We start from the raw sequence: 22,972 nt of genomic DNA, 5'->3' as shown, positions 1-22,972 counted from the left end.
GTATCATTTTGAATCCCTCCCAGCAGTGATTGAGTGTTCCTCTTGCTCTGCATCCTCACCAAATTTGGTGTTGTCCTTGTTTTGGATTTTGGCCATTCTAATAGATGTGTGGTGGCATCCCATTGTTATTTTAATTCAGACTGAACATCTTTTTATATGCCTATTTGCTATCTGAATATCCTTTTGGTGAGGTGTCCTGGTCTTGCCAGTTTTAAAATTTATTGATGAGTTTTATAAAGTCTTTGTGTATTTTGGATAGCAGTCCTTTATCAGGTGTATGTGTCTTTTGTAAGTATTTTCTTCCAGTCTGTCTTATCTTATCCTCTTGATTGAAATCTCTTAATCTCTGTAGGATTCTGTTTCTTTGCCAGGTTTATGATCTATTGTTTTAAATTACTGTGTCTTGCTTTATCCTTTGCAAGGCTAGATGCTTTGCATGGTCATCCGTTTTCAGCTACTACTTTAGCCTCTTGTCACAGCTGGTACATCATCCTGGGCTCAGCTTCCATGGTCTTGTTACTTGTTCTTCTTCGTCTCATTCTTCACATTCCAACTCTTCATCTGCATAATGTTCATGTAGATTTTTAAAGTAATGGATCTGGTCACAGTATGATTGGCAGGACCCTTTGGTTCTGGTACCACCTTTATCTCAGGGTTCTTCTTCCCCTTTGCCTTTGCTAGTGCAAAAACTAATTATGGTTTTGGTAGGGTGTGAGATTAATAATGTTATGTGTCCCATACTTTCTGTTTCAAATTTTCTGTGCTGTTACGTTAATAATTTGTAAGATAAAGGTTAAATCTTTTGTCACTTTGTGTATTTTGCTTTATATGCCAGCTTAGTCTTGGAAAAGCTTGTTTTGATCTTTGTAAACATTAAATTTTCATCTCTTTCCTATCATTTTATTGTATGTTTGGACAAGTAATCTTTCACTTTTCATGTATCAGTACAAAGATATTTTTCTGAAACAGTTTTAGAGGAACCATTTCTTGCTCATAGAGTGATCTGAATAAGAGATGATTGCAGCAAGTTTATTTAAGGGCATTTATCTTTCATCTTTTAATCATGTCTGTGTGTGTGAGCATTCAAAAATAAATATAACAAAATTAACTCTTAGTAGCAACTTCCTTTCTACTAAGTAGAATTCACTATTACTGATTTGTCAGGATAATTTTTTGATGTATAATGCAAATAAAGCAGTGTTATCATTTATGACACACTGTGCTGGTTGATTGCATTTTAATCTTGTTGAAGGGCAGTATCTTATACTTGGTGATATATTTTTAGTGTATAAATTAGTGATTTTAGAAAACATGCCTTATTTTATAGCTTTGAAATTTAATCCGTAAATTTTTCATTTATTCAGCTGATATACCAAGCATGTTTTTGCATTCCAAAATCATCATGACTTCATAAATAGTTAACAAATAGTTAACATATAACATATAAAGAGTTAACATATAACTTGAGTTTATAACAAAGGGAATATTTTCACTTAAATCCTTTCAAATGATTAATTTCTAGAGTTTCTGGTGTTTAGAATGTATAATACAGTTTCTCTAGCATTGTCATAATTTTAATTTAATTGCTACTCAGAGTTCAGAGGGTCAGTGAAAGAATATGAAGCTTGATGAAGAATTTTGTAAATAGGTACATTTTCAGCTTGCTGGGTTTTTTTGTTTGTTTAGCATATGGGAGCTTGCATATGATGTGTGGTAGACTTAATTACTTGAAATAGGTTTTACCACTTTGCATGAAAGTGTTTAACATAGTACTGTCAACTGACATGGATGTTTATCACTTTTAATATTGTCAACATATTTATGGAGTAATCTCTTGGTGATACATTTGAAGTCAAGTAGCTGAGTCTTGTGAACAAGAGTATATGATATAATTTTGAATTATGTGGTATAGACTAGTGGTTTTCATACAGTATGTTTGGTAGAATAGATTAATTGTCCCAACAGTAAAATCTCTCACTGTTTTCCCTCTACGTGTAAGAAAGAAACTAATTATAATTTTCTCAGCTTCAGCTTTCTCTACTATGTGTTGAGAATAGTGTGTGTGTGTGTTTAATCTTTGACACTTAAAATCACTTTGTTCTAGTTCTAATACACAATGACATTTTATTTACATGTGTTTATAATTTGAGTTTTAGGTGTCAGAAAGCACTGTGACTTTAGATTCTTCCCAGCCTAAAAAAGTTAAACCACTGCTGTAGATTATCCATGGTGAAGAATGTTTAGAAGTTAAAAAAAAAAAAAAAAGAAGTCTCTTTAGGCTGGAGTAACTGAGAGTTGAGGTGGACTGTGGAAGATTGGTTGGATTTTAAAAACTGGCATTAATAGTTCCAAAGTGTCATAGGAGCTTAGAGGACAGATGCAGTACTTCATGACAAAGCTAAAACCAGAGTCTAGATTCTGTTTCCTAGTCAAAGAATTTTTCCATTGAACTGATAACATAGCAGGAAGAAGTAATGGTCAGTAACCTTTACTGGAGAAGGTGTGAATACACTTATGAATTGTGGAAAAAAAAATTCCTGAATTGTTATCAGAATTGCCTTTAAAGGGTATTTCAGACTGGAAGGAACTTTATGCAAAGGCAGATATGGTGAAAGAACTTATTACCTTGTTGGAGGTGAATCATGGTATTGGAGAGTGGGGATGAAATAAAAGGTCTTTTATATTCCAGGCACTGTTCTAGATGTGGGAGGTACACACGGAGAAGAGAGAATCCCTGCTGCCATGGAGCAATAATAAACAGATAAATATGTAATATACTGGTAATTAGTGACGAGTACTGTGAGGAAAAATAAAGTGCAGGGTGAAGAAGTAGAGGTATTGTTATTAAAACAGGATGGGCAGGGGAGACCTTTTTGTGGAGGTTGAACTTGAGCAAAGGAAAAGGAAATTTCCAACAATAATCCTTTGAAAAATATTCTCATACACTTTCTTTCTGTCTTGTTCTGTGGGACCTGTATAATTCAAATGCTGGTGAGTTTCCTATTGTCACTGAGGCTGCTGAGATTATCCCCAGTTCTTTTCATCCTTTTTACTTTATTCTGCTCTTCAGAGGTTACTTCCACAGTTTTACATTCCAGCTCATTGATGCCTTCGTTTGTTTCAGGTATGCTGTCGTTGATTCTTTCTAGAGTATTCTTAATTTCAGTAATTGTGTTGTTTGTGGCTGTATGTTTATTCTTTAATTCTTATTGGTCTTTGTTAATTGATCTTTGCATGTTCTCTATTTTGTTTACAAGGTTTCTGATCATCTTTACTATTATTTTTCTTTACTTTTTTTTCAGGTCATTTATTTGCCTATTTCCACTTCATTTATTTGAACTCCTGTGTTTATAGTTTGTTCCTCCATTTGTGGAGTACTTCTCTGCATTTTCTTTCTTACCTTTTTTTAAGTAAACTTTCTGTGTCTGAGTTCTCCTTTGCCTAGGCTTCAAGTTTGAATTCTTTCTTTTGTTTGGTTTCTGCCCTCTGAAGGCTGTTTTAGTGGATTCTGTGAGCTTCCTATAGGGTGGGATTTGTGTTGAATTTTTGTTTGTTTGTTTGTTTTTCCTCTTAAGGGCTAGCTTAAATGAGTTAGTAATCCTGTCTGATGATGATTGGGTTTGTATTTTTGTTTTTTGTTTTTTTGTTGTTTACATGAGTCCTGCACAGGGTGCTACCACTGGTTGTTCTTGGGTGATGCTGGGTCTTGTATTCAGGTGGTTTAGTTTATGTAAGTTCTCTCTATTTAATACTCAGTAAGGTGAATTATCTGACCATATAGGGTTTTGGAATCAGTGCTCCCATTCCAATGGCTCAGGGCTTGATCTCTGGTCAGAAATAAAGATTCCACCAGTGGTTTGTTAGGACATTATGTGAGATCAAACAAGTGTCCAAAAATGAGAAACCAAAGATGAATCCCAGAAAAAGGCAGTTTTAAGATAAGACACATAATAATTAAATAAAATGGAATATACACATTTACTTATGCACCTATAAGCAAAGTCAGAACAGTTCAAAAAAATAAAGTACAGTAGATTGAGCTGGTAAAACTGTAAAACAAAAGTTATGTTAAAATGTTAAGAAGAAAACTAAATAAAGCCAAACTGGAAAACAAACTAAAGCAAAGTGTTGAGTGGGTATAAAGCAATGAAATAAAATTTTACATATGTTTAGAGGAAAGAAAAAAAAAGCGAAGAAAGAAAAATATATAAAGGCGAAGGTATATAGCATTAGATGAAGAAATTTTATATACATTGAAGGTTAAATGCATGGGGCAAAGAGCTATAGAAAAGAAAAATGAATCAATGTGAGAAGATATGATAGGTTTTAAAAAATTAAAATTTTAATAAGAAAAAATGAGAACAATAGAAGAAGAAGATGAAAGAAAAGAGGAAAACTCCACAGAACTGCAAAAGCCCAATGTAGAGGCAGAGGTTTATAGTAACAATAAAAAATGTGACTAAATATATACATGTACATATTGACACCTAAGCAAAATCAAAACATTCCAACAAAAATAAAAGGAAAGAAAAAATATATACACCGGTACAAAATTAACCAAATACAACACGGACTGGAAAACAAAGCTAAAGCAAAGGGCCAATTGAGGAATAAAGCCATGAAAATGAGCCTAACATACACATTGAGAGGAAAGGGAAGTAAAGAATGAAAGAATAGTTTTGCCAAGTTAAATAGAGGCTGATAAGGAAGATTTATACACATTAAAGATAACTGCAAGGGGGAAAGAACAGTAGGAAAAGTAAGTAAAGGAATAAATGTAGAAAATAATAATATGGTTAAAAATTAAAATTTAAAGGGAGAGAGAGGCAAACTCGACAAAACTACAAAGGCCAACGTAGAGGAAGAGGTATATAACAACAACAACAACAAAGAGTGACTGGAAAAAAAAGAAAAGCTCAAAAGCTTAATTAGATTCCGTATTGCCAAAAAAAGTAACAGCTACAGCACAGGGGGTGCAGTGGGGCCGGGGGAGAAGAAAGAAAGAAAGAAATTCTGAAAGATCTACAGAAGAAGTCAAAATGTAAGAAAGAGAAATGTTTCTCTTGAGTGAATGCTGTCAGAGTCCTTTCCCTCACTGGGAGTCACAGTTCACCTCCCCTCCCTAGGATGCCCTCCAACACTCTGCTGATCTCTGGATCTGCTGTGGAGGCAGCTCAGATTCCAATGTGGACCTACTCCTGTGTGTTCTTGGCTCAAATGCCCAAAGCCATCAGAACCAGTATGGTTTCTTTTGTGGGAGCTATCAGTTACCTTTTATATATCCCTTAGACACAGAGTCTGACTAGTTGATCATGTGGATTTAATCTGCAGCTTGTACAGCTGGTGGGAGGTTTTTGTCTATTCTTCCATAGCCTCTTGCCATGGGTTTCAATTGTGATTTTATTTCCAACTCAGCATGCGGGTTGGCCATTAGGGTTTGCTTCTGGGGCTGACCTGGAGGACTTGTGTTTGTCCCATTAGGGCCAGGTGTGGAGGTGGTGCAGCTGCTCGAGTCCCAGGGATCCTGGCAGCACCAGCTACTCAGGGGGGAGTTATCAGTTATGGCAGAAGGAAATATAGTGCTCTAGAAAGGTATGGCAACCATTATTGATAAATATGCTCCAGTATTCTTGCCTGGAGACCACTCCCCCATCTGACAGAAAAAGCCTGACAGGGCACAGTCTACTGGGCCTAGAAGAGTGGGAAACTGCCCGAATGATCCTGAGTGCATAGACGCAAGATATGTGTTGCCCGTGGCAGCTTTGACCTAGTGAGTATTGAGAATGAAGGTGGCATAGCTGATTGGCTTGAGGACACTCTGGTGGTTCCAAGTGTTGGAGGGACACGGACTGCCTCCACCACAGGATTTATGGCCCTATCAAGTCTTTCTTTGAGCCTCTTGTAGCTGGCGATCAGACGGCCTCTTTGACCAGTCATTTTCTGGGATTCTGCCCACTGAGGCAAGTAGAGGGCTCCCTTGCCTGGGTTCCTTCTCTGTCGCTCCATGTGGTTAGGCACATACAGGGGCCTTCTGCCTGGGATACTATTCAGTAGATCTGTGCATCAGACACATAAAAGGACACCCTTGGTGGGGTCCTATCTGTAGTTTAGTGTGTCAGGCTCTTGATGTGCCAGCTTCTCTATTGTTCAGTTGCCAATGATGCTGTGTGGGGAGAGAGAATCTATAGTGATGCCTTCACCCCCTACACGTGACTCAGCAGTATTCGCCTTGCTTCCATGGTTGCCAGGCTTTCCTACACAAGCATTTCCCACCACAGGCTCCTCCCTTACATCCCCTCTCTTTGTCTCTCCACAGTCAATATAGGCCCTCATCCTGTGATTCCTTCACAGTCCCCAAACTCCAGGTCCCAGGCATGGGTCCAGGGGACCCATTTTGTTGTCCAGGGTGTGTATGGCTGTGGCAAGGACTGTCTGATTCTCATTCTGTTTAGGCTGCCACAGTACAGCTGTTTCAGTGGCAGTCTTAAATGTTTCCTCTCTGATTCAGACAATTACCCTGATGTGGGGATTGGACCCTTGCTTCAGTTCCCCCATCCACCTTGAGCAGGTCATGTACTACTAACACTCCTGGTTTTCCTCCTAGTTCCTTCATCTTGATAAATTTACATGATTCTATATCTTGTTGTCCTCTGGTCAGCTCCTCCTGTCCATTCTCAGCTGGTGTTCTTCATGCATGTCTGTGTCTGAAGGTTTATTCCTGACATATCCATGGAGAGAGATACATTCCATGTTCACCTATTACTCCCCTATCTTGTTCTTTTAAACTTAAAAAGCGTTTGCTCACCAGAGAAACTATAAGGAAGGTGAAAAGGCACCCTTGTGAATAAAAGAAAACAATAACAAATGAAGCAACAGACAAATAATTAATCTCCAAAATGAGCAAGCAGTTCATGCAGCTCAACACCAGAAAAATAAATGACCATTAAAAAAAAAAAAAAAAATGGCGAAACAGACATTTCCCCAAAGAAGAAATAAAGATGGCTGACAAACACATGAGAAGATGCTCAACATCACTCATGAACAGAGAAATACAAATCAAAGCCACAATATGGTGCCATTTAACACTGGTCAGAATGGCTGCCATCAAAAAATCTATAAGTAATAAATGCTGGAGAAGGTGTGCAGAAACAGGGATCCTCTTATACTGTTGGTAGGACTGCAAGGTACTTTGGCCATTATGGAGAACAGTGTGGAGATTCCTTAAAACACTTGTAATAGGACTAGCATATTACCCAGCAACCCCACATCTGGGCATACACACCAGGGAAAACAGAATTGAAAGAGAGATATGTACTCCAATGTTCAGTGGAAAAATGTTTACAATATTCAGGAAGTGGAAGCACTCTAGATGTTCATCAGTTTGCAAATGGATAAGAAAGTTGTAGTAAATGTACACAATGAATTGTTACTCAGCTATAAAAAAGAACATATTTGAGTCAGTTCTAATGAGGTGGATGAAATTGGAGCCTGTTATATAGATTGAAGTAAACCAGAAACAGAAGTGCCCATATAGTATATTAGCACATATATATGGAATTTGGAATGCGGTAAGGATGAGTCTTTATGCAAGAGAACAAAAGAGACAGAGATGTAAAATTGTTTTTTGGACTATGAGGGAGAAGCTGAAGGTGGGACAATATGAGGGAACTGCAGTTTAACATGTTTATTACCATATGTCGAATAGATGACCAGTGCAAATTCATTACATGAAGCAGGGCATTCAAAGCTGGTTTACTGGGAAAGTGCAGAGGAATGGGGTGAGGAAGAAGGTGCGATTGGGTTTGGGGGGCGGGGGTGGGACACACATACACACCCAGGGCTGATTCATATCAATGTATGGCAAAACAACACCACCACCACCCAAAGAGCAAAAACGACAAAATTGTAAAGTAAGTAACCTGGAATGAAAACACATTAGTTAAATGAAACAAAGAAAATAATATATATTTCTATTTCCAGTTTTTTAAGAAATCTCCACACTGTTCTCCATAGTGACTGAACTAGTTTGCATTACCACCAACAGTGTAAGAGGGTTCCCTTTTCTCCACACCCTCTCCAGCATTTATTGCTTGTAGACTTTGAATAGCAACCATCCTGACTGGTGTGTAATGGTACCTCATTGTGGTTTTGATTTCCATTTCTCTGATAATGAGTGATGTTGAGCATCTTTTCATGTGTTTGTTAGCCATCTGCATGTCTTCTTTGGAGAAATGTCTGTTTAGTTCTTTGGCTCATTTTTTGATTGGGTCATTTATTTTTCTGGAATAAAAAAGCCACAGGAGTTGCTTGTTTGAGATTAATCCTTTGTCTGTTGCTTCATTTGCTATTATTTTCTCCCAATCTGAGGGCTGTCTTTTGACCCTGCTTATAGTTTCCTTTGTTGTGCAAAAGCTTTTTAAGTTTCATTAGGTCCCATTTGTTTATTTTTGCTTTTATTTCCAGTATTCTGGGAGATGGGTCATAGAGGATCCTGCTGTGATTTGTGTCGGAGAGTGTTCTGCCTATGTTCTCCTCTAGGAGTTTTATAGTTTCTGGTCTTACATTTAGATCTTTAATCCATTTTGAGTTTATTTTTGTGTATGGTGTTAGAAAGTGTTCTAGTTTCATTCTTTTACAAGTGGTTGACCAGTTTTCCCAGCACCACTTGTTAAAGAGGTTGTCTTTTTTCCATTGTATATCCTTGCCTCCTTTGTTGAAGATAAGGTGTCCATAGGTTCATGGATTTATTTCTGGGCTTTCTATTCTGTTCCATTGATCTATATTTCTGTGTTTGTGCCAGTACCATACTGTCGTGATGACTTTGGCTTTGTAGTAGAGCCTGAAGTCAAGCAGGTTGATTCCTCCAGTTCTAGTCTTCTTTGTCAAGATTACGCTATTCGAGGTTTTTTGTATTTCCATACAAACTGTCATATGACCCAGCAATGCCCCTTCTGGGCATACACACCGAGGAAACCAGATCTGAAAGAGACACGTGCACCTCAGTGTTCATCGCAGCACTGTTTATAATAGCCAGGACATGGAAGCAACCTAGATGCCCATCAGCAGATGAATGGGGAAGGAAGCTGTGGTACATATACACCATGGAATATTACTCAGCAATTAAAAAGAATTCATTTGAATTAGTTCTAATGAGATGGATGAAACCGAAGCCCATTATACAGAGTGAAGTAAGCCAGAAAGATAAAGACCAATACAGTATACTAACACATATATATGAAATTTAGAAAGATGGTAACGATAACCCTATATGCAAAACAGAAAACGAGACACAGATGTACAAAACAGACTTTTGGACTCTTTGGGAGAAGGCAAGGGTGGGATGTTTTGAGAGAACAGCATTGAATCATGTATATTATCTAGGATGAAACAGATCACCAGCCCAGGTTGGATGCATGAGACAAGTGCTCTGGCCTGGTGCACTGGGAAGACCCAGAGGGATTGGGTAGAGAGGGAGGTGGGAGGAGGGATCCGGATGGGGAATACATGTAAATCCATGGCTGTTTCATGTCAATGTATGACAAAACCCACTACAATATTGTAAAGTAATTAGCCTCCAACTAATAAAAATAAATGGAAAAAAAAAAAAAAAAGGCAATGCCAAAGAATGCTCAAACTGTCGCACGATTGCACTCATCTCACACGCTAGTAAAGTAATGCTCAAAATTCTCCAAGCCAGGCTTCAGCAATACATGAACCATGAATGTCCAGATGTTCAAGCAGGTTTTCGAAAAGACAGAGGAACCAGAGATCAAATTGGCAACATCCGCTGGATCGTGGAAACAGCAAGAGAGTTCTAGGGAAAAAAAAAAAAAAAACAAAACGATTTATGCTTTAGCGGTTATGCCAAAGCCTTCGACTGTATGGATCACAGTAAACTGTGGAAAGTTCTGAAAGAGATGGGAATACCATACCACCTAACATGCCTCTTGGGAAACTTATATGCATGTAAGGACGCAACAGTGAGAACTGGACATGGAAAAACAGACTGGTTCCAAATAGGAAAAGGAATAGGTCAAGGCTGTATGTTGTCACCCTGCTTATTTAACATATGCAGAGTACATGATGAGAAACGCTGGGCTGGAAGAAGCACAAACTGGAATCAGGATTGCCAGGAGAAATATCAATAACCTCAGATATGCAGATAACACCACCCTTATGGCAGAGAGTGAAGAGGAACCAAAAACCCTCTTGATGAAGGTGAAAGGGGAGAGTGAAACAGTTGGCTTAAAGCTCAACATTCAGAAAACTAAGATCAGGGCATCTGGTCCCATCACTTCATGGTAAATTTATGGGCAACAGTGGAAACAGTGTCAGACTTTATTTTTTGGGGGCGGGGGTGGGGGGCTGCAAAATCACTGCAGATGGTAATGGCAGCTATGAAATTAAAAGATGCTTACTCCTTAGAGGGCACGTTATGACCAACCTAGATATCATATTAAAAAGCAGAGACATTACTTTGCCAACAAAAGTCCGTCTAGCCAAGGTTATGGTTTTTCCAGGGGTCATGTATTGATGTGAGAGTTGGTTGTGAAGATAGCCGAGTGCTGAAAAATTGATGCCTTTGAACTGTGGTATTGGAGAAGACCCTTGAGAGTCCCTTGGACTGCAAGGAGATCCAATCAGTCCATCCTAAAGGAGATTAGTCCTGGGTGTTCATTGGAAGGAGTGCTTCTGAAGCTGAAACTCCCAAGACTTTGGGCACCTCATGCGAAGAGTACTCACTGGAAAAGACCCTGATGCTGGGAGGAAAAAGGGACGACCGAGGATGATATGGCTGAATGGCATTACCAACTCGATGGACATGAGTTTGAGCAAACTCCGGGAGATGGTGATGGATGCCAGGGAGGCCTGGAGTGCTGCAATTCATGCGATTACAAAGAGTTGGACATGACTAAGCGACTGAACTCTGCTGCAAGTTATGCATGTGAAACACTTCATAATATCCTAAAGAACTAAAGAAATGCTTGTTGTCTTTTACTCACGTGGAAGGGAATGTCCAGGTGACCATTGATTAAGGTATCTAGTTTGAAGAAATTGCTATGAGCAGCAAAACTGCTGAATACAAATGGCTCCAAGCAGGCTTAGAAACCAGTGCCCCCTCCCAGAGAATCAAGGACCCCTGGACAGCACCCCAGACAACATTTGGCAAGAGAAAATTTGGGGAGTTCCTCTAGTTAGTTCCTCTTATCCCTGTAGAAAAGCTAATAAGTATGGCCTGGGGGTGTGGTGTGGACTTTGGGTAGGTGTTGGTTTAAGGTGGCCTTTGGAAAATCTTATACATTTTCTGAGGTCCTGGTTGCACATCTGTGAAGTGAAGGTGAGAATACATAACTCATACAGTGTTTGAAAGCATTCCATTAAATGCAAAACTGCTGACACTACACGTAGTCCAATAAATCCAGCTGTGATAATAGGGACCCTGCTTTGTTAGTGTTTATGCCCAGATCTCTGCTCATTGCCTTATGTGTCATGTGCCCTTCACATGTATTTTCTGAGTAAATGTGTCGGTGAACTATTTCCTATGGAAGAAGGTTGGGAAGTTAAACCTACAAATGGGAAGCACAGGAAGCTAACACTGAACTGGGCATCTGTGTTCAGTGTGGCACGTCAGTCTCCTGAACCATAGTTAAAAGGGAGAATGGGCTTCCTGATGGTCAAGTGGTTAAGACTCCATGCTTCCCCTGCAGGAGGTGTGGGTTCCATTCTTGGTCGGGGAGCTAAAATCCCACAAGCCATGCAGCGTGGCCAATAAATAAATAATGTAACACTGAAACTTAAAAATATAAAAGTAAAAGTTTGAAAAATAAATATTAAAAAAAAGTTTTGGCAAAGTGTGTAGATGGACAAGTAGGAGATCTCACACTTTCTGATAAAACAAGGGCTAACTCTCCAGGCCCCACCAGCCTTGCTTCACTTCTGTTCTCCATCTTAGAACTCAGAAGAAAGGAGACTGAAGTGAAGAGGTATAGTCTATGAGAAAGAAAGGGCCATGTGTACTAAGAGGTCAGAGGGCTCCAGGATGACGACCCCGCTGGCCCACTCACAGAGAAGGGGTTATAAGGCCTTGGTACAGTAGCCTCACCTCACCATTTGTACCCCAGTCGTACCCTTCCTCTATGACTTGGGGTACAGGATCGAGGCCAAATGGTATGAGTGCCCCAGTTCTTTCTGAAAGTCTTTACAACCAGCAGCATAACTATACCTCCCCTCATCCCTATTGCTCTCTTCTCCAGATTGTGAGGAGTGTCAGAACTTCTTGATTGACAGCTGTGCTGCCCTCAGGCCCCCGACCTTTGTAAAGGACTCTGCAGTGGAAAATGTGCACGCAAAATGCTCAGCCCTCACTCTGCCCCCTGGGTTAAGTATCAGACCATCAGGCATCCCTGCGGCTGGGCTTGGAGCGTGGAGCGAAGCATCTGATCTGTCTTTGGGCCTGCACTTTGACCCCTAAGAGGGCCAGACGATGAAGAGGCCGCTAACAGTGGATGCTCCTGGCTGGTGAGAAATAACCCTGCTTCCCTGTCCTCTGGCCTCTAATCGCTTGTGTGTGGTAGTGGGGGTACTTCATATCTACATGCAAGGGTGCAAATGTTGATGACACGGTCATCAATGACACAGTCAGCCCTGTGTACTGTGTGCACTGGTTATGAACACAGGACTTCTATTTAAAGATCAGAAGAAGGTGGGAGACAGCGGTACAGGCACATAGGATGTCTATCAGTGTATAGGCACAGAGGGCTTCTATCTAAAGATCAGAGGAGAGGTGGGAGACAGTTGTACAGGAATACAGAAGTGACTCCTCACTTGTGGAGCCCTTGCCTTCAATCTCAGTAGACTCAGACTTGAAATGATGATTAAAGAGCTTACCATATGGTTCGACTGACGGTTGAATCCATGCAGGCTGAAGAGCATCAGTGACAGCAGAGGGAAATACCTCTTCTATTATTTGCTGCCAAAAAAAAAATCAAAGAGAGAAGAAAGCTTGTATCTCTTTTCTGACACTCAGCTTACCAAAGGGAGAAACCACTATGAGTATGTGGGTGGAAAGGACACACCTTTGGTCAACTGGATGAGGTGAGTGCAGTGAGTCTGCAGTTTGTAGAGGACGTTCCTCCCTCAAGCCCACACCCCTTTCCTTCTCAACCCATCTTCCTCACTAGCTTTCACATCTTCTTTCCTTTTTTACCTCCATATCATGCTCTTTAATTTCAAAAGACTTTAGAAAGAAAAATATAGCTTGTGCTCTCAAAATGTCTATATTCTCAACAAAACTGAGGTACTTGAAAACAACTTGAGGAGTTTAGATTCACCAGGGATACTTTAACTCACTTAATTGACACTTAACAAGCACTCTGTGTCCCAGTTTAGACAGTGAACTTCATTACTGAAGCAGATCACACAACCCGTGTCCTTTTGGAGAACATACTGCAGACAGACTTCAGCCAATTGGTTTTAGGGGTAGTAACCTTAATTTTTATATTTTTTAATAACTCCAGAGCACCAGGGTAATCTAACATGGGAGATGTTGAGTCCATGTGGGCAACAACCTCTCTAGGCTCTGTTCCAGTGAGAACTGGGCCCTGAGGCCTGGGAAGCAATAGCGGAGGGCAAGATGTCCATGAGCATGGCCATTTTTTGAGGGCCTCTCCTTTCATCAGGGCAGGCAGAAAGTGAACAAACTCTTACTGTTGTGTGTCTCAAACTACGTCAGAGCACTCTCCAAGTGTCCATGGGAGGGGGTGGGCAAGTGAATAGGACCCTGGATACATGTGGGGAGATTGGAGAAAAGCCTTGGGAAAGAAGGTAGGCTGGGCAGAGTGCTGAGGGGTGCATGCTAGCTTAGGAGCACCAAGTCCTGTGGAATGAAAGAGAACTTAGTTTAGAGTTTAGAGGAGCTGGAGATCACCAGTCTTACGGACAGTCCAGGTGGAGACAAGTCTGGAACTGGGCCCTGGACAATGGCTAATTCGGTAAGGAGAGAAAAGCATTCCAACCAGGAACAGGGCCAGAAACAGGATCTGGAAATGGGAATTCACATGGCCTGGTCGAAGGTGTGAACAGAAGGCCCCTATGAGGGGTGGTGGTAGCCATGGTGGCCTCAGAGTCTGAAGGCAAGGAGCTGGGCATGGTCTGACAGTGGAGGGGACTCGTCTCCTGTGGTTTCTTTCCCCTTCCTGGCCTATACCCCAGGTATGTGAACTGTGCCTGGGACGACGAGGAGCAGAACCTGATGGCCTTGCAGTATGGCCGATCTTCTACCAAATCTGCCAGGTGGTCAGGCCGGGCTGTGAACTTAAGGTCTGATGTGCAGACGAGTGTGGCAAGGAACTTGGCATGAAGCAGGACAGCAGGGAAAAGAGCGAGCTCGTGGCTGGGAAAGGTGAGTGCCACCCCTCTTCCAGTGCCTCCATCATGTCCTGGGGAGCCTCCTTGGTCCAATTCTGAAGCAGAGTACCATCCAGTCTAGAGTCAGTCAAGTTGCAACTAAAATGCCTCAGAATTTGCTTTATTTCATATGACTGTTAGGAAAATATTTATATTAAAAATGTTAGTTCTAATGTTCAATATTTCATGCAAAAAATGTGTAATACACTTTCTGCTGAAAGGCGTGTAAGTGAAAAGCAAGTTTTCTAGCACATACCAGCCCTCTCACATTTACCTGTTTCTTCCTCATTTCCTACACATATTTGAGTGACATGCATACAGTGATTTGCATTCAGTTACTGTTTCAGTTTGTTGTCAAGTGAGTTCATACTCTGTGCCAGACAGGGCTCCACGCACTGAAACAGACAGAACCACTCCCTTGGGGCAGCATTGGCTTCATACCAGACAGGGGCTGGTGCTCTGAGGAACACCAGTGCAGGAAAAGTGCCTTGGGTCAGTATGAGCAGAGGGTGGGGTGTGGTGGAGGATGGTGGGGCAGGGTCTCTGCAGAGATGACACTTCTGGGTAAGGATTCCCGGCAGCGGAGCAACCAGTGCCGCAGCCACAGGGCCGGGAAGAGAAGTCATGCCAGTGATAGCAGGAGCAAGCACAGAGAGAGAGGAAGGAGGCTGGATGGAACACCAAAGCCTCGGCGTCCGTGTCCATGTGCAGGCCCCCAGGGGTCTTCCTGGAGACATAGAGCAACCGTGCAGCTTTCAGCTGCAAGTGGCATGGTTTCTGTGCTAAGACAATGCTGCAGCTCATTTTTGGGAAGAGACAGCAGCAGGGAGTACCCTCAGAGGTCAGTTCCTTGCCAGATATGAGGGAAGAGTGGGCTGACTGAAGATGCATGGGAGTGAGGGTGTGAGGAGTCTGATGGGAGATGTATTTTTAACCAGGGCTTCCTAGTGCATGTTAAGAGGACTAAAACTGAGTGAAATAAATGAGGGGTGAGTACTGGTGAGGCTTGCTTTATTTTATGATTTACGGAAAACAGAGAGAGGAGCAATTTATGAAACAATTGGGGTAGCAGGAGTCAGAGACCTGGGCCTCTTGGTCTCATCTAGTCTGAAACCCACTTCCTGCAGAGATCAACACAAAGACTACTCTTTGAACAAGGAGTCTCAAATTCAGTTTTACTCACACCTGCTCTAATCATCCCCTAATCATCCCCTGTGCTGCCTCCCATATGCAGTGAGCTCCAGGCCAGGCATTCCTAACTTAACAGACTCTTTCCCCTCACAGGGAGCCCTTCAGGGAGATTCCACCTAAGTCACCAAGAGTCTTATCTCTTAGTAGGGTAAAATACCTGTGGCCACTGTGACATCACTTTTCAGATACACACAGGGAAAGGTCCTTGCAGATCCACCTCTATCAGGAGAGACACTGCCTCTGATGCTACTGCAAGGTCCCTAGTCTGGGTAATATGTAGAAAAGGCCATTAACACAGGCTTCCTGGATTTCTGTAGTTGTAGAGAATAAGAATGGAATGGAAAAGAGGACTGTAAAGGCACACTTGATGGGAGACAAATCGTGCACTGTCAACACTAAGATGATCAGTGGGGCAGGCCGTACCATGGCAAACCAGCTATCTGACTAAAAGCTTCCTCTTTCACCAGAAAGAAAGCCTAAGATCTACCCTGTGTATCCGACTCTTTGGACTTCTCAAGTCAAAAATTCCTCTCAGATCCTCCTGAGACCATCTGCAAGAGACCACCTCCAACCAGAGGATCCCTGCCCGGGCAATCAAAATCAGCAGCTGTGATATTCTGATCCACATAGCCTGAGTGATGAACTGGAGCAACGAGAGGGCAAGAAAAGTCCCCATCCTTTGATGAAAGGCCCCACATTTTGCATAAGGCTGAAGAGGATTTCAATGGCCTCTTCCTACTCACCCAAAAGACAAATGGGGGGTTCTGAGGTGCATGAGAGAAAGACATAAGAGCCCAGCACAAGCCAGAAACTGAATGCAGAAGAAACAGGCAAATTACTCATGGGGGCAGGGGTCTCGGGGATTATAAGAGTCAAGTATGGAGAGTGCGGGTAAGTCTCCAAGGACAGGTTAAACTCTCATCACAACCGGAGGACACACACATGGGAGAAGCCCTATGTTTGCAGAGAGTGTGGACAAAGCTTCAGTCAGAAGTCCCATCTCATCAGACAACAGAAGACACACACAGGAGAGAAACCCTATGTTTGAGGAGAGTGTGGGCGAAGTTTCAGTCAGAAGTCAGGTGTCGTCACGCAGCAGGGGACATACACCGGGTCGAAAGCATATGTTTGCAGGGAGTGTGGGTGAAGCATCAATTAGAAGTCAGTTGTAATTAGAGACCAGAGGAAACACAGAGGAGAAGCCCTGTTGGTGGGGTGCGAGGGTGAAGCTTCTGTGTGAGGTCCAAAGTCATCAGATTCAAGAAGACACACACAGGGGAGGAGCCGCATGTGTGGAGAGAGAGTGGGCGAAGTCTCAGAAGTCAGGTGTCCTCACACAGCAAAGTACACACAGGGGGAGAAACGCTGTGTTTACAAGGGAGTGTGGGTGAAGCTTCAGTTGGAAGTCAGTTCTCAGAGACCAGAGGAAACAGGGGAAACCCCTGTTTGTGGGGGGTGTGGGTGAAGCTTCAGTGTGAGTTCTAATCTCATCAGACTCCAGAAGACACACACATGGGAGAAGCCTCGTTTGTGGGGAGTGTGGGTAACGTTTCAGTCAGAAGACAGGTATCCTCATACAGCAGAGGACACACACTGGGGAGAAACGCTAGGTTTGAGGAAATGTGGGTGAAGCTTCAGGTAGAAGTCAGGTGTCATCACAGACCAGAGTACACACACCAGGGAGAACCATGTGTTTGCAGGGAGTGTGAGTGAAGTTTCAGGTATAAATCAGGTTTCAGAGACGAGAGGACCCACAGGGAGGACTCTACGTTTGTAGGCAGTGTGGGTGAAGATTCAGTTAGAAATCAGTTCTCAGAGGCCAGAGGAAAGAGGGGAGAAGCCCTGTCTGTGGGAGGTGTGGGTGACGGTTCAGTGTGAGTTCCAGTCTCATCAGACCCCAGAAGACACATAGGGGACAAGCCCCATGTGTGTGGGGAGTGTAGGCAAAGGTTCAGTCAGCAGTTGCATCTCAACAAACAACAGACGACACACACAGGGAAGAAGCCGTATGTGGAGAGTGTGGGCCAAGTCTCAGAAGTCAGGTGTCCTCACACACCAGAGTACACACAGAGGGGAGGGGAGAACGAAACCCTCTGTTTGCAGGGACTGTGGGTGAAGCTTTAGTTAGAAGTCAGTTCTCATTAGAGACCAGCGACAGTCAGGGGAGAAGGCCTGTGTGTGGAGTGTGTGGGTGAAGCTTCAGTGTGAGTTCCAATCTCATCAGACTCCAGAAGACACACACAGGGGAGCGGTCCCATGTTTGTGGGGAGTGTGGGCAAAGTCTCAGTCAGAATTCCCCTCTGATCAGGGAAGCCACACGCAGGGGAGAAGCCGTACTTTTGTGGAGAGAGTGGGCGAAGTTTCAGTCAGAAGCCAGGTGTCCTCACACAGCAGAGGACACACACCAGGGAGAAACCCTATGTTTGCAGGGAGTGTGGGTGAAGCTTCAGGTAGAAGTCAGGTGTCATCACAGACCAGACTACACCCACCGGGGAGAACCCTGTGTTTGCAGGGAGTGTGGGCAAAGCTTCAGGTAGAATTCAGGTCTCAGAGACCACAGGACACACGTGGGAGAGCCCTACGTTTGTAGGGAGTGTGGGTGAAGATTCAGATAGAAATCAGTTCTCAGAGGACAGAAAGGGGAGAAGCCGTGTCTGGGGGCGGGTGGGTGTGGGGTGTGGGTGACGTTCCAGTGTGAGTTCCAATCTCATCAGACTCCAGAAGACACAGGGGACAAGCCCCATGTTTGTGGGGAGTGTAGCCAAACTTTCAGTCAGCAGTTCCATCTCAGGAAACAACAGACGACACAGAGAGGGAAGAAGCCCTATGTTTGCAGGGACTGTGGGTGAAGCTTCAGTTAGAAGTCAGTTCTCTTTAGAGACTAGTGAGAGTCAGGTGAGAAGGCCTGTCTGTCGAGAGTGTGGGTGAAGGTTCAGTGTGAGGTCCAATCTCATCAGAGTCCAGGAGACACACACACGGAAGAAGCCCCATGTTTGTGGGGAGTGTGGGCAAAGTCTCAGTCAGAATTCCCCTCTAATCAGGGAAGCCACATGCAGGGAAAAACCCTATGTTTGTGGAGAGAGTGGGCGAAGTTTCAGTCATAAGCCAGGTGTCCTCACAGAGCAGAGGACACACACCAGGCAGAAACCCTATGTTTGTAGGGAGTGTGGGTGAAGCTTCAGTGTGAGGTCTAGTCTCATGAGAAAGAAGACACACAGGGGAGAAGCGCCGTGTGTGTGGAGAGGGTGGGCGAAGTCTCAGAAGTCAGGTGTGCTCACACAACAGAGTACACACAGAGGGGGAGAAAGGCTATGTTTGCAGGGAGTGTGGGTGAAGCATCAGTTGGAATGCAGGTCTCGCAGACCAGAGGAAACACAGGCGAGCGCCCTGTATGGGGTGTGTGGGTGAAGCTTCAGTGTGAGCTGCAGTCTCATCAGACTCCAGAAGACACAGACAGGGGAGAAGCCCTATGTTTGTGGGGAGTGTGTGCAAAGTTTCAGTCAGAAGGCAGGTTTTCACACAGCAGAGGACACACCCCGGGGAGAAACCCTATGTTTGCAGGGAGTGTGCGTAATGATTCACTTAGACGTCAGTTCTCAGAGCCCAGAGGACACACAGGGGAGAAGCCCTGTCTTTGGGCGGTCTGGGGATGGTTCTGTGTGAGGTCCAATCTCATCAGACTCCAGAAGACACACAGATGGGACAAGCCCCATGTTTGTGGGGAGTGTGGGCAAAGTTTCAGTAAGAAGTCAGGTGCCAACACACACGAGCACACACACAGGGGAGAAATCGTATGTTTTCCAGGAGTGATGTGAAGCTTCGATTAGAAGTCAGTTCTCATTAAAGACCAGAAGACACACAGGGAGAAGCCCTTTTTTGGGTGGATGTGGTGAATGTTTGGTGTGAGGTCCAATCTCATCAGATTCCAAAAGACACACACAGGGGAAACTCCCGTGTTTGTGGAGAGTGTGGGAGAAGTCTCAGAAGTCAGGTGCCCTGACACAACAGAGTACACACAGAGGGCGAGAAACGCAATGTTTGCAGGGAATGTGGGTGAAGCTTTAGTTAGATGCCAGTTCTCGGAGACAAGAGGACACACAGCGGAAAGCCCTGTTATGGGGAGTGTGGGTGAAGCTTCAGTGTGAGTTCCAATCTCATCAGAGTCCAGAAGACACACACACGGGAGAATTCCCATGTTTTGCAGAGTGTGGGCAAAGTTTCAGTCCGAAGGCAGGTGTCTTCATATACCAGAGGACACACACCGGGGAGAAAACCTATGTTTGCAGGAAGTGTGGGTGAAGATTCAGGTAGAAGTCAGGTGTCATCAGATACCAGAGGCCACATACGGGGAGAACCCTGTGTTTGCAGGGAGTGCGGGTGAAGCTTCAGTTAGAAGTCAGTTCTCAGAGACCAGTGGACACACAGGGGAGGAGCCCTATGTTTGCAGGGAATGTGGTGAAGCTTCAGTTAGAAGTCAGTTCTTATTAGAGACCAGAAGACACACAGGGGATTCGCCCTGTTTGTGGGGGTTGTGGGTGATGCTTCAGTGTGAAGTCCAAAGTCATCAGACTCCAGAAGAGACACACAGGTGGAGAACTCATGTTTGTGCGGAGTATGCCCATGTTTCAGTGAGAAGTCCCATCTCACCAGACAACACAAGACGCACACAGGGGATAAGCACTGTGTTTGTGGAAGGTGTGCGCAAAGTTTCAGTGAGAAATCTCATCTCATCGGACAATGCAAGACACAGACGTTGGAGAAGGCCTATGTTTGTGTAGAGAGTGGGCAATGTTTCAGTCAGAAGTTCCATCTCATCAAGTAACAAAAGACAGACTTAGAGGATAAGCCCTATGTTTGTGGAGAGTGTGGGCAAAGTCTCAGTCAGAAGTCAAGTGTGCTCACACACTAGAGCATACCCAGAGGGGAGAAACGCTATGTTTGCAGGGAGTGTGGGTGAAGCTTCAGTTAGAAGTTAGTTCTCAGAGATCAGAGGACACACTGGGGAGTAGCCCTATGTTTGCAGGGAGTGTGGGTGAAGCTTCAGGTAGAAGTCAGGTGTCATCACAGACCAGAGTACACCCGCCGGGGAGAACCCTGTGTTTGCAGGGAGTGTAGGCAAAGCTTCAGGTAGAAGTCAGGTCTCAGAGACCACAGGACACACGGGGGAGAGCCCTACGTTTGTAGGGTGTTGGGTGAAGATTCAGATAGAAATCGGTTCTCAGAGGCCAGAGGACACAAAGGGGAGAAACCCTTTCTGGGGGGTGGGGCGGAAGCGGGGGGCTGTGGGGTGTGGGTGACGGTTCAGTGTGAGTTCCAATCTCCTCAGAATCCAGAAGCACACAGGGGACAAGCCCCATGTTTGTGGGGAGTGTAGCCAAACGTTCAGTCAGCAGTTCCATCTCATCAAACAACAGACGACAGACACAGTTACGAAGCCCTGTGTTTGTGGAGAGGGTGGGTCATGTCTCAGAAGTCGGGTGTCGTCACACACCAGAGTACACACAGAGTGGAGAAAGCCTCTGTTTGCAGGGACTGTGGGTGAAGCTTCAGTTAGAAGTCAGTTCTCATTAGAGACCAGCGACAGTCAGGGGAGAAGGCCTGTCTGTCGAGGGTGTGGGTGAAGCTTCAGTGTGACGTCCAATCTCATCAGAGTCCAGGAGACACACACACGGGAGGAGCCCCATGTTTGTGGGGAGTGTGGGCAAAGTCTCAGTCAGAATTCCCCTCTGATCAGGGAAGCCGCACGCAGGGGAGAAGCCCTACGTTCATGGAGAGAACGGGCGAAGTTTGAGTCAGAAGCCAGGTGTCCTCACACAGCAGAGGACACACACCAGGGAGAAACCCTATGTTTGTAGGGAGTGTGGGTGAAGCTTCAGCTAGAAGTCAGGTCTCATTAGAGACCAGAGGACACACAGGGGCGAAGCCCTGTTTGTGAGTGGTCTGGGTGAAGCTTCAGTGTGAGGTGCAGTCACATTAGACTCCAGAAGACACACACGGGAGACGCCCCATGTTTGTGGGGAGTGGGGGCAAACTTCCAGTGAGAAGTCCTATCTCATCAGACAACGCAAGACACACACAGGGGAGAAGGCCTATGTTTGTGGAGAGAGTGGGCAAAGTTTCAGTCAGAAGTTCCATCTCATCCAGTAACAAAGGACAGACTTAGGGGAAAAGCCCTGTGTTTGTGAAGAGTGTGGGCGAAGTCTCAGTCAGCAGTCAGGTGTCCTCACACACTAGAGTACACACAGAGAGGGGAAAGGCTATGTTTGCAGGGAGTGTGGGTGAAGCATCAGTTGGAATGCAGGTCTCACAGGCCAGAGGAAACACAGGCGAGCGCCCTGTTTTGGGGTGTGTGGGTGAAGCTTCAGTGTGAGCTGCAGTCTCATCAGACTCCAGAAGACACAGACAGGGGAGAAGCCCCATGTTTGTGGGGAGTGTGAGCAAAGTTTCAGTCAGAAGGCAGGTGTCTTCACACAGCGAAGGACACACCCCGGGGAGAAACACTATGTTTGCAGGGAGTGTGGGTGAAGCTTCAGGTAGAAGTCAGGTCTCAGAGACGAGAGGACACACAGCGGAGAAGCCCTACGTTTGTAGGGAGGGTGGGTGAAGATTCGGTCAGAATTCAGTTTTCAGAGGCCAGAGAACACACATGGGAGAAGCCCTGTCTGTGGGGGGTTTGGGTGACGGTTCAGTGTGAGTTCCAATCTCATCAGACTCTAGAAGACACAGAGAGGGGACAAGCCACATTTTTGTGGGGAGTGTGTGCAAAGTTTCAGTCAGAAGGCAGGTTTTCACACAGCAGAGGACACACCCCCGGGAGAAACCCTATGTTTGCAGGGAGTGTGCGTAATGATTCACTTAGACGTCAGTTCTCAGAGCCCAGTGGACACACAGGGGAGAAGCCCTGTCTTTGGGCGGTCTGGGGATGGTTCTGTGTGAGGTCCAATCTCATCAGACTCCAGAAGACACACAGATGGGACAAGCCCCATGTTTGTGGGGAGTGTGGGCAAAGTTTCAGTAAGAAGTCAGGTGCCAACACACACGAGCACACACACAGGGGAGAAATCGTATGTTTTCCAGGAGTGATGTGAAGCTTCGATTAGAAGTCAGTTCTCATTAAAGACCAGAAGACACACAGGGAGAAGCCCTTTTTTTGGGTGGATGTGGTGAATGTTTGGTGTGAGGTCCAATCTCATCAGATTCCAAAAGACACACACAGGGGAAACTCCCGTGTTTGTGGAGAGTGTGGGAGAAGTCTCAGAAGTCAGGTGCCCTGACACAACAGAGTACACACAGAGGGCGAGAAACGCAATGTTTGCAGGGAATGTGGGTGAAGCTTTAGTTAGATGTCAGTTCTCAGAGACAAGAGGACACACAG

At 44.4% G+C, this 22,972-nt stretch overlaps 1 protein-coding gene and 1 long non-coding RNA gene across 2 annotated transcripts in view; both read left to right on the top strand.

Moving 5' to 3' along the window:
• Nucleotides 1–14,401, top strand: part of LOC122436394 (formin-like protein 3) — a 45,358-nt gene extending 30,957 nt beyond the window's left edge. The window contains exons 4-5 of the mRNA XM_043460206.1: nt 12,255–12,519; nt 14,212–14,401. Coding sequence (XP_043316141.1) covers nt 12,255–12,472 — 218 coding nt within the window. The 3' untranslated portion in view covers nt 12,473–12,519; nt 14,212–14,401. The remainder of the gene's footprint in view (nt 1–12,254; nt 12,520–14,211) is intronic.
• Nucleotides 14,402–19,049: 4,648 nt separating this feature from the next.
• Nucleotides 19,050–22,733, top strand: LOC122436470. The gene is made up of 2 exons (XR_006268020.1): nt 19,050–20,641; nt 21,474–22,733. It is a non-coding gene; the product is annotated as an uncharacterized LOC122436470 (long non-coding RNA).
• Nucleotides 22,734–22,972: the final 239 nt, after the last annotated feature.

This window comes from Cervus canadensis, chromosome Y (assembly GCF_019320065.1).
Source record: "Cervus canadensis isolate Bull #8, Minnesota chromosome Y, ASM1932006v1, whole genome shotgun sequence".
In the NCBI taxonomy this organism is placed as follows: domain Eukaryota; kingdom Metazoa; phylum Chordata; class Mammalia; order Artiodactyla; family Cervidae; genus Cervus; species Cervus canadensis.
Note: the sequence above shows the minus strand (reverse complement) of the source record. Positions and strands in the feature narration are given on the sequence as shown.